This window comes from Atta cephalotes, assembly GCF_000143395.1.
Source record: "Atta cephalotes unplaced genomic scaffold scaffold00025, whole genome shotgun sequence".
NCBI classification, from domain to species: Eukaryota; Metazoa; Arthropoda; class Insecta; order Hymenoptera; family Formicidae; genus Atta; species Atta cephalotes.
The window spans coordinates 646045-657854 of record NW_012130089.1 but is presented as its reverse complement, the minus strand read 5'-3'; the positions used below and the strand labels follow the sequence as shown (position 1 = coordinate 657854).

The following is an 11810-nucleotide window of genomic DNA, read 5'->3' as shown; positions in this document are numbered from 1 at the left end:
CTCTCTCTCTCTCCCCCCTCCCCCCCACCCCACCACACACACACACACACACACACACACACACACACAATTACTATTAAATTATTCATTCTTTATTATTTGTATCATATTATTTGATCAGTTTTACGTAAGATTTATTTATTATTCTTTTTATTTATATGTTGTTCTATTTCTATGCTGCGTGCTTAATGAAAATAGGAGATCTTGGGTCACAACGAGGATGCCGTCAGTGAAACTTTGAATCACTGGTACCTCGTGAGTGCTCACGTTATTGAGACGGGCTACAGAGAAGAAAAGTTCACGTCGTTAAGCTACGCCGGTTTTCTACCGGGTTATACGATGGGCTATAATCACCATGGCCTCGTTTACAGCATTAACACCCTTAGCGCTGCGGTTCTGCGATCTGGCAAGACTCGTGAGTTTTATTTCTTTGTGTATCAAACGCCATAATTTAAATTAGTTATTCGAAATGTAAGCTCGTTGGGGAAAAATCTATTCGCGATGAAACGATTTTTAAAATCTTTTATAAAAATTCAATAATTAGTTTCATTCTCTAATTGAGACCTCATTGTACATAGCACGATATTTCCTGACACGAGCACTTCTGGGCGTGGAGAACTTCGTGCAGGCGCAGCAGACGCTGAGAAACGAAGATTACGGCGCGGCGGAGGGCTTCTCGGTGAACATGACGTTCCTTGCGCAGGAGGGCGACCGGATGTTTCACAATGCCGAGGTGGGCCCAGTCAAGGCGGATACCAACCGATCGGAACTCAACATCCTGACCGTCAGCCCAGATGAGAATACGTTTCATTGCAACAAGTATGATTCCCACATTGCGTAGATTTACATATGCATGGACAGAGCATTCTATTCGCGAAATGGCGCGTTTACTTAACACCTTTCTTGCATCTCGAAGAAATTATTTTTTCGCCTCCTCTTGTCCCTTTTTAATCATACAATAGTGAAGTACAGTATATTGTAGTAATCCAATCATAATTATAATATCCCATTTCTAAAACTTTTGAAAGCATTAAAATTTTTATTTCACAAAAATATTTTTTAAAATCTTGTAAGAAAATAAATATTGTAAGAAAAAGAGTATTTCAAAAATTGATTTCCCGATATATTTATATTTTGGAAATATTTCAGAAAAATTTTATGCTGTGGAATACTACATGGGTATTTTGTCCTCGTATAATAAACTTCTACGATTACAGATACCTACGTCTAAAGGTAGAAGAAGTGAAGGGAAAGATCATACAGAGTAGTATCAGGAGGATGGAGACGATTTCAAAACATCCACCGGTGGAGTGTCGTCAGGATGTGATCAATGTACTTAGCGATCAGACGGGCGAAGATTATAGGGTCTATCAAGATTTCGGCAAAGATGATGAGATTAAAACGATTGCCACTGGTATGCTTACATCAGAAAATCGAATATATTTCTATTCTTTTATTTCTTCTTTGTTTTTATTTCTCTTCAATTAAAATTTGTAAAAGAAGATATAAATCATGCTAGCACGATCACCAAATATGAATACGGATCATTAGAAATGAAAAACGATGCGCGCAAGAAAGATTACATAAAAAAAATTAGAATTCTACATCATATTTGTTGATTACATCATATTTATTTTAAAGTTTCCTGTTGTTCAGAAATGAAGATTAATTCAAATCTCTGCACGTGCTTTTCAGTCTCTCACTTTTCTTCGATGAATCAGAACTCGTTTAGTAGAATTGCAATATTTCCAATGCAAAGAAAAAAAAATACCGTGTAAAATTACAGAAGATTTCTAGAACTATTACATCTACTCTTATTTATTTCAGGCATCTTTGATTGTATCAAGCGTACATGGTCCATTTACACGGACATTCCACAAATCAATGAGCCAATATTGGTGATACCTATGCAACTCCGAGACTTCACGACTCCGCAATCAAAGAAATAATATCTTTGTTTCACACGAATGGCAAAAATCACATAGAGCATTCGCATTTATTGTATTGACTTTACGATTGCATGTAATATTAATAATTTTAGCTAAAATAATATTTTCAATTTGTTAAATAAAACATAAAAAATATTAATATTATCTCTCTGTAGAGAACATCGAGCAAAGAAAAATATCGTATTCGAGATTGAAAAATTAATGACTAAAAGTCTATAAGGTATTAATATGCAAAGATCTGTTGAATATAAATAAGATTTTGCGATTATGAAACATCTTACTAAAAAAAATTAATAACTTACATAATTCTCATTATGTAGCACATAAGAGCACGTAAGAACGATTAACTCGTTTCTCAATTTATAAGAGATCAATTAGAGAATAAAAAATTGTGAGTAAAGGAATATAATTTACATATAACTAGCCTTAGAAATAATAAAGTGATGTGCATAATAAATTATCATATTATTCAGTGCCTATTAATTAGGCAGAGGAAATAAAAGTTCGCTGTTGTTCTATTTCGTAATTTCAGCTTTAATTTCTTGATATTTTTGTATGAGTACATTGTTGTGATGATCCTCTTCCTCTTTAATATTAGCTTCCGGGAACCATTTGCATCCAATCGATTGAAAAATTCACAATGTAAAGTAAGATACTAAATTCCAGTAAAAAAGCAATGTAAACGATTACAGAATTATATCTTTCGTTTCTTTTAAACAAAGATTGGCGCGGAAAACGCCATAATAACAATTATAGTTATTCACCCAATATGCTAAAAACATAAGCAACCGGTCGATCTTGTTTTACCGTTCTTAATTAAATAAATGTACAAAACATACCGCCCCACTTTTACATGCAGATATGCTCCGCTCATTCTTTTTTTTTACTTCCTTCGTTATAATTACATTTTATTATTCTTGTTCGTATTTATAATTGCGTGTCTCTCACGGATGATTGCGCAAAACAAAATTCATAGTAAACCGATGTTTTATGTTGTAATTGTATACAACCGCTCCAGCAATATTAATCGAATTACAATATTTAAATAGGTATTTAAATATGGTGCGCGGACTTGAGGTTACAATTTGTCAAGGTATGCATTCAAGTCTGGGAGACCCTCCTTCAATCCCTTCCTCTTACGTGTATCCTGCGAAAAAACAATATGTCGATTTGATTTTAAATTAGTTAATTAGTTAATTCCATAACGTTTTATTTGCATTTGAATAAAAAATTGTATGTTTCCCTATTCAGATAAACCAGAATAGTCTACTGGAATATCAAAACTAAAAACGCTTTCTTTCCCACGAGATTAAAAATAGCGGTGCATCGAATTGTCGCCGCCATCAGTTATGCACGTGGTGTGATATCAGAAAATTACTTAGCGATAAAACAATCACTTGTTGTTTAGTGAAAAAACTAATACTTTGTCTCATGGATAACATGCATTAAGTGGAGTCTACTATAGAAGTCGTAGCGATCGTAGAAGCTTAGGATCGTAAAAAATTAACTAATCATAATCAAATATGAGAATAATCGACTATATTGGTCGACTTAAAATCCTACGACTTCTATTATAAACTCCATATTATAGTAGAAAAATGGAAAAGATAGACAAGAAAACCATGGATATACCTGCACAACTTGGTAAGGTCGAGAGCCGAGTTCCATCGGGTCACCCGGCAGGATCTGCCAGTGATCGAACACACACTGTGGGAAAGCCTGACCACCGGTGTTGGAGCGCAGATCGGCAGTGAAGCCGAAGGATTCATTTACAGGAAGGTATGCTTTAACTACAAACATAGGAGTACCCGCCACCTGTTGTTCTTCGAACACGTGACCTCTCCTACGATTCAGCACACCATAGATACCACCGACTGCTACCTCTGGGCACTGCGAAAAGATAGTTCGATATTTAAGTTCTGTCAGTTTTTTATTATGATATATTCTGTCAGTTTTTTATTATGATATATTTGTATATAAAATCGATGATGTGCGTCATCATTAACTAGTGTGAGATAGATCGAGTATGTCTCACACACACACACACACACACACACACACACATCGATATCTTTAACATCACCGACACATCGATATCTTTAACATTTAAAATTGTTACTAATTTGATTAAAATTTTAATAATAATAATTTTCTTATAATTCTGAATATTTTATTTATAGTTTTTATTTAGTGGGAGATCCGTTGTGTCTTATAAAGTACTTTTAGGTATTTTACCACTTAGCTCACGCCGGGTTAAATGGATTTCAATAATTTACCTGAATTTCGCATAAGTAAACGGGTTCCATAATACGGGGTGAGGCAGTGAGAAGACAGGCATAAAGGCAACGTCTTGTGGTAGGGATAATTTGACCACCACCTCTGTGGATCGCGTCAGCATGTAATGTTACATCGTGTATGTTGAAACGTACACCTCTCAAATTCTCTTCCGAAAGAACGCCCTACAATAACGTAAGAGTAAATTATTGCCGAACGTTAATAATCTATATGCTTAATTCAATGCAAAAATCTTTCACTTCTTTCGTGGCCCACTGGAATCCAGCTACTACGGAGTCCTTAATTTCGTTGAGATACTGTACACCCTTAGTGCAATCGACCAATATATTAGGTCCGCTACCGTCAGGTCCGAAGCACCAGATTTTTCTTGCTTCCGTCACGTCGTAATCGTATTTTTCGTTCAAATAACGAGCGCGTACTTTAAAGTCATCTCGTGGATTAACATCGCCCTATAAAATATCGGAAGATTAAAATTTACTTTCGATTCAAAATGTTAGTTTAATTACGCTAATATCCATATTTTATTAAAATTTTTATTAAAATTTTATTTAATTTTATTAATCGTGTATAATAAATATATTGTGATGATTAAAAGTTCCTTAAAAAAAAACTTACACTGTCAATGTCCTCAGCGAGGCCATCTGGCATTGGACATGCCATCATGAATAGACGATTGTGTTTGTTCGGAGATTTCGACAAGCACATTTGATTCGACTGTTCAGAAATCGTTTCTCTGTACGAAACGACGGGATCGGACTTCTTAATCGGGATACATGCGTGATCCTCCTCCAGATCTTTCAGACAAATTTCGAGATGCAGTTCTCCAGCACCAGCGATAATATGCTCACCGGATTCCTCGATGATGCACTGTACCATAGGATCGGATTTCGCTAAACGTTTAAGACCTACAGAATTGAACACAATTAAATCACACATGGCAAATGAGATATTAAAAATATTTAATAAAATTTATCGATATATCATCAGATGGAAAAATTTAAATCATGGATCTTCATAACCCAATGCTCATAATAGTTTTCATCACAATGTCTCAATTTTATACAAAAATGATTAAGGATTATAAATAAAATAGTATAACTCATTTCAGAAAAATCGTATTTCAAAAATCACAGATTTTCAGTAAAATTTAATTATTCTTTGAGAGGTTAATAATAAATTAAGCTGGGAAACTTACACACCTTCGACCAATTTTGGCAAATCAGCAGGATTTTTTGGCTCGACTGCGACACGCACAACAGGCGATACAGAAAACTTCATAACTTTCATGTTGTGCGCGTCCTTGAACGTTGTAATGGTACCGGTCTTAACCAAGAATTGATCGACGCCGACAAGACCGCAAATATTACCTGCGCAAATTAAATTAGTTATAACACATGTGGATGTACATTAATTCATTTAAATTTTATTTAGCTAAATCAGCTGGCCGTTCTATCTATCTATCATAAGTAAGTCAGAACAGGTCTGTTAGAACAAACATCATGTGCGTGATTAGAAATAAAGGATGCCTTCCATTTAGTAATACAAGTCAACGCAAACGTCAAACTAAATAGAAAACCCAAAAAAGCACCGCACAATCTTGATACTAACCAGAAGGCACATCTTCGATAGCTTCGACGTAACGACCCATCATTAAAATAGTGCGCTGGATAGCTTTCTCATACAGATCTTCCTTCTTGCCCGGTTGGAAGTTGGGTCCCATGATGCGGGCCTTCATACCGGTAGACACTTTGCCCGAAAATACTCGGCCGAAAGCATAGAAACGTCCTTTGTCCGATGTCGGTACCATTTTTGAGACGTACATCATCAGTGGTCCATTAGGATCGCAGTTCTACAAAAGATAACTTAATTTAATTATTGAAAATAGACTCTTTTAATAATCTATTAGGATTCTTTTTTAGTCAGAATTTCGATTTTCCGTCATTACGTTTCAGTACAGGTCTATGAATTATATATCATCATGTATTTGTACCAAATATCTGAAAAGCTCAGACATATATTACACACCTTAATTCCAATGGCAGCTTCGTCATCGAGCGGTCCTTCGTATAGCATCTCCATGCGGTATTTTTGAGCAGTTACAGGAGATGGCAAATGAATGGCAATCATCTGAAGAAGAGCCTCTCCTGCAGGCAACCATGTTCTCATAACAACCTGGAAAAATTGTACAACGCGATAAAAAAAACATTCCAAAGAAAGTGAACTTAATGTAGTTATTAAATGTCCCTCAGCAAGCATATAGCATTTTCTCCCTCATTTATAAATCAGAAGAGATGTCAGAAAAAAACACTCATCATTATGCGTAATTACACAAGAAATATATATGTATCACAATTTAGAAAGAAGTCTACCTTCAACAAAGCTTTTCCATCCTTGTCCTTATCTTCGGCTTTTAGCACGATACCCAGCTTTTTCAGAAGATTGTCTGCCTCTTCCTTCTTATAATTCATAATACTATCGAATACCTAAAGAATAATTTTTTATTTCAGTTATCAACGTTTATCATGATAACGTAAGATTGATTACTTTACGTAACATTCAAGACAGTGAGAACATACCTTATAAATTGGATCTAAAACGTACATACAGAAGGAGCGTTTGTTATCAGGCTCCTTCTGTTTGCTCCACTTCTTGGTCTTAGGATTGAAGAAGGATTCGCCCCACAGTCTGTTCATTAGTTTTACTACATCAATCTTGAATTTTTCGGCGTACATCTCAGAGAATTGTTTTAAGGTGAAAGCCCAGCCGTGAAGACCAGAACCGAAACCTACGGAACCTTTGCTGGGATCTACCTATTTTTACAAATACATATTTAGGAAAGGTATGTATTTATTATAGCTTTTTATTATTATTTATTAGAAGCTTTTATTTTACTTACTCTAACTTCACCCATAGGGCCGTCGTCGTCGGAGTATGTTGCAATAATAACATTAACGTTTTCAACAATACGCTGGAAAGTTTGATAGAGATCTTCGCTATCAAGCTGGAGTTCCAACAGTGCACGGTCCATTTTATTCATAAATAAAACGGGTTTGATACGTTCAGCGATTGCTTGGCGAAGTACAGTTTCAGTTTGTACGCATACACCTAAAAAGAAATAAGCAAATAATTATAATTACTTGCCTCATTTCAAGAAATCATCGATACTATTTATTTTCTAGTAAGAATTGTATGACTGCAAAATATAACAATATAATAATCTCATGAAAGGCAATGTAGCATTTGTATCGTAGCATGTTAATAACGGACATAAGGATAGAGGTCCACTAACAGCGTTTAGACACATCTGCTTTTTACTCTTCTTCCATTGCACTGTCAACACTGTCAATATACACCGACTAATTTATACAAACCAACCGGCATACTATAGAGTAACACTTGTGTGCTGGAAGATCTGTTCGATCACAGCGAAGAAACCGATATATGAATAGAAGAAAATCATAAAACACATACCGGATACGCAATCAACAACAACAAGGGCTCCATCAGTGACTCGGAGGGCAGCTGTGACCTCGCTCGAAAAATCTACGTGTCCGGGTGAATCGATCAAATTAATTAAAAAGCCCTTTTCATCTTTGTCACGTTGATCGGGATTTTTAATAAAGACTAAATCTTTCTCATCGAGTTCGAAGAACATGGAAATAGCGCTAGAAGGAGAGCAGTAAGCGATATTAATTGAGTGGATATAATAATGGATAGTGCAAGATTCAGGTGCAGGGCATGAGACGATGAAAAACTTACGTAGATTTAATGGTGATACAACGCTCCTGTTCATCCTTACGCGTGTCTGTAAATCGGGTCTCGCCAGCCTTGGCACCAGCGATAATACCGGCCTTAGATACAAGGGAGTCAGTCAGAGTTGACTTTCCATGATCGACATGCGCGATGACGGACATGTTTCTGATGTTTTTCTTCTTGTCCATCATGGCACGGATCTCGTCTACCGTGAAGTTCACCTGCAACAGCATATTTTTAATTTGAGCACACATTAATTGTATAAGTTCACAAATTATTTCTATATATTCCTATATATTAGAAACTGATTAAAATTAATCTCTGATTCAAATTTATCTGTGTAAATATATAAATGTATAATATAATCTATAATTTGTCTGAAATACAAAGCAGTTCATTACATAAATAATTTCGAACATGACTATTGCAACATATTGCAACATGGCGAAAAATGAATCTTTTGCAAATTAATTTAAAAAATTATTTTTCCTACAATATACATAAAATATTTAATCATTTATTGAACTTTGAAAAAGAAACTTTTGTAATAGACTTTAACAATGAACATATTGAAACATGTTCCTTGTACATCCAGGAAAATGTCTAATGTCCCAAGAACTGTCTCAAATTAATACTACTAAAAAGAAGTTCATCCCTGTCCCAGACCCCAATTATATTTGTACAATTTTTTAATACTTGTATTGCTGTATTATATGGAATCATAAATTTTAAGCCATAAAAAATTGACCAAGTCGAATGCAAGAAGAATTGATTGTGATTCATCCATTCCTTATGGCTTAAGGTTTAAAAATCTATTGTAGATCCAGGATAAAGGGATCTCATCACGACATTCAGTAGCATTCTTCTATATGCTTTCCAATCTGTATCTTGTTATTCCCAACAAAATTGTTATTCCCAAGAAGAGGTTCCGACGGAGCAATACTGCCTCAAAAACACTTTAACACATGCCTCACGCGTTGAGGAGCACGCGAGACCTACCACGTTGCTAGCGCAACATATTTCTTCCGTTCGAGACATCCCACGACGACTTTCCAGACATTCTCAATAGCCGATGCATTTTTCTATGCGCAGATTCTCAATCCTGGGAGCGTCGCGTCATGATCGAGCCGACAAAGGACCTCGGAAATGAGCAGAGAAGCATTGGCCCTTCCCCCCCACCCGAGCACGTTGCGTGTCGGCAGCCACGCGAGGTGCACCATGACACGTTGCGAGATATATTTCCATTCGTGGAGATATCACGATGGTGGAATTTCTCGAGTTTGTGTCCCCCTGATGATATCTCGTGGTCAACGATCCGGATACAGGCCATCGCGGATCCGAAACTCCGAACGAATATCGCACGGATAGAGTTGCGCAATCTGGAGTAATAGCGTTGTTGTAGCGAGATGCAGAAAGAGCGATCACGAATGCGATACACGCGGGGCAGGAGGGGAGGATACCACGAAACGAAGCCTCGGCGTGCTCGGTCGCAAAGGATATTCCGCGAAAAATATTGACGATAGCTCGAGCGCGATGACGCGTGGCCAAAGATCGCTTCAAAAGCGTTGCGACGCGGTTACATACCATCGTGGATGTTGTCCGATTGTCGACGGCCTGGTCCAAATTATACGTGCACCAACTATGGCGGACTCCCTCGGAAAGAACAAGCTATCTGCCGCCTGTCCGAATGTCGCCTCTTGCGTGAAGGGAGCGCCGCGTTGCGGCGGCGCGCGCTTCTGCGTACCGCCGCGTAACGCGCGTCCAATACGCGTGAAGTTGCGCGCGCACGTCACTTTAGATTTTGGCAGGTATTCATAGGTCGATATTAATAAAAGGTCTGTTTGCATTGCTTGTACTTTTTCGTACTCAGGAGTGCGTTCCAAAACTCTATCAACTTCGAGTATCCTTTATCCAGGATTGAGTAGCTAGTTAAAACATTAAAAGTTAACAAAGTTAATAACTTTTAATTTAATTAATTTTAAATGCATTAAATTTTAACTTAACTAAGTTATTTTTAAATGTTAACTTTTTAACTTTTTGTTTTAATTAAAAAATTTTTTGTCTCTTTTAAATATCTTAAAAAAACAATAAGATATAATAAGAGCGTATATTCGTAATCTGTTTATATTTTAAATAATTTCTTAAGATGCTAATACAGCCCTCTGATTTCTTTATGCGGTTATGCCTTATGCCTTAAGTCTTAAGTTCGGATCTACAATAGATGCCTTAAGTCATAAGAAAATGATCAATTACAGTCAAATGTTCTTCTCACATTCGATTGTAATTGGTCAATTTCTTATGGATTAAGACTTATTAAAAAGTAATCACTGATCTTCCATCTTCTCTATGTGCTGGCTGTTTTTTTAAAGTTATATAATTTATATAGTTATGTGTTACATATTTATATCACATAAGAATAAAAAAATTAAAAATTTAATTTATTTAATAATCTATATTGTAGTTATTTAATCTCATTTTAAGAAAAATTAGAACATTTTGACCTAAAAATAATTTTTTTTTTAACTTAAGTTAATCCAATACTAACTTAATTTAAATTAATTTTTTCTTTTTTTAACTTTATTAATTTTGTAAATTTTGTATTAATTTTAACTTTATTCAGTTAAAAAAAATATTAACTTACCCAACCCTGTCTTTATCTTTATTTAATATTCAGTGACCAATAAAAATAAAATGATACTCGGAGTTGACAGAGTTGAATTTTGGAACAGAACCCTGTATGGACATTTTCCAACAACGTATACAGGTGATACACTATAAAGACTTAATACACAATAACACAATAGGCACAAGCAATAGGCAAGTGAATAAAGAGCCGTCCAATCAGAGCTCTGATATGTAAATTCGATAGAAAAGCTTTGAGTAGACAGCTTGTTATTCTCTGTTCCCTGTTGCCTGTACTTATTGTGTTTAAGTCTTAAGAGGCTCCGCATAATAAAAGGAACAAAGAAACAGAGAACAGAGAGAACATAAGAATTTCAATTTATCAAGCCGGTTTTACATTAGTTGCAAGTCGATTACAAGTTTATTGCGATCGTCATCTGAAGCTTATTTTGAAATCAACTCTTCATATTAGTTGTCATAAACTTGCGATTAGCTTGCAACTAAGTAGAATCGGCTTCAGAAACTGTATATACAATTCCACAATACATGATTTCTGATAGGTTGAAATTCTCATTCTCTGTTCTCTATTCCCTGTTTCTTTTACTCCGGATCTACAATAGATTCTTAAGTTTTAAGCCATAAGGAATAGAATCACAATCAATTATTCTCCTATTTGATTATAGTGAGTCAATTTCTTACGGCTTAAGGCTTATATTAAAATATCTATTGTAGATTCGGATATTGTGCGGAGCTCCTAAAAAGCTAAATACGAACGTGTAAAATATGTATATGTTATTAACTTTTCAAATAGTTATTGATAGCCGTACTTATTTTGCAATAAAACCTTCAAAAATCGCTAATTCTGAAAAAATTATAACTTAAGTCTAAATAAAAATCATAAATCTATTATTGATACGCCAAATATAATTATAAGAATAGAATAAAAGATTGCAATGCATTCTGGTGTTACACTATAAAACTAAACTGCATTCCAACAAATTACACAGTGGAACGTAGTTACGTCTCTGTGTCCTAGAGCTCGATTGTATATTTTGAAATGAGGTGAAAATTACAAAAGTGAACAAATTCATTAGAATATTCATAATTTAATACATCAATACCTAATAATTATTACTCATCGATCTTCTAGTTGAAAAACGGCCCATCTTTTTTTCTCTCTCTCTCTCTCTC

General features: G+C 35.3%; 2 protein-coding genes across 2 annotated transcripts in view; one reads left to right on the top strand and one right to left on the bottom strand.

The window, feature by feature from the left end:
• LOC105620222 overlaps nt 1–1949 on the top strand; it is an 8959-nt gene extending 7010 nt beyond the window's left edge. Inside the window, exons 4-7 of the mRNA XM_012201727.1 lie at nt 199–415; nt 579–819; nt 1218–1414; nt 1828–1949. Of these exons, the coding sequence (XP_012057117.1) occupies nt 199–415; nt 579–819; nt 1218–1414; nt 1828–1949 (777 nt within the window). The remainder of the gene's footprint in view (nt 1–198; nt 416–578; nt 820–1217; nt 1415–1827) is intronic.
• Nucleotides 1950–2459: 510 nt separating this feature from the next.
• On the bottom strand, nt 2460–8230 carry LOC105620347 (translation elongation factor 2). Its single transcript, XM_012201850.1, has 13 exons — nt 8004–8230; nt 7716–7909; nt 7141–7349; nt 6821–7054; nt 6614–6727; nt 6270–6416; nt 5853–6093; nt 5444–5611; nt 4860–5149; nt 4484–4693; nt 4226–4408; nt 3582–3839; nt 2460–3096 (listed from the first exon to the last, which is right to left on the bottom strand). The coding sequence occupies exons 1-13, from the start codon at nt 8228–8230 to the stop codon at nt 3028–3030; spliced, it is 2544 nt and encodes an 847-aa protein (XP_012057240.1). The 3' UTR covers nt 2460–3027.
• Nucleotides 8231–11810: the final 3580 nt, after the last annotated feature.

Excerpts from the sequence above, each read along its gene's own strand:
- LOC105620347 (XM_012201850.1), bottom strand. The coding sequence starts at position 8,230 with ATGCTGTTGCAGGTGAACTTCACGGTAGACGAGATCCGTGCCATGATG. Across the intron at positions 7,910-8,003 it reads TGTATCACCATTAAATCTAC|CGCTATTTCCATGTTCTTCG; the intron begins GTAAGTTTTTCA and ends CTCTCCTTCTAG. Across the intron at positions 6,417-6,613 it reads ATGGAAAAGCTTTGTTGAAG|GTTGTTATGAGAACATGGTT; the intron begins GTAGACTTCTTT and ends CAATTTTTCCAG.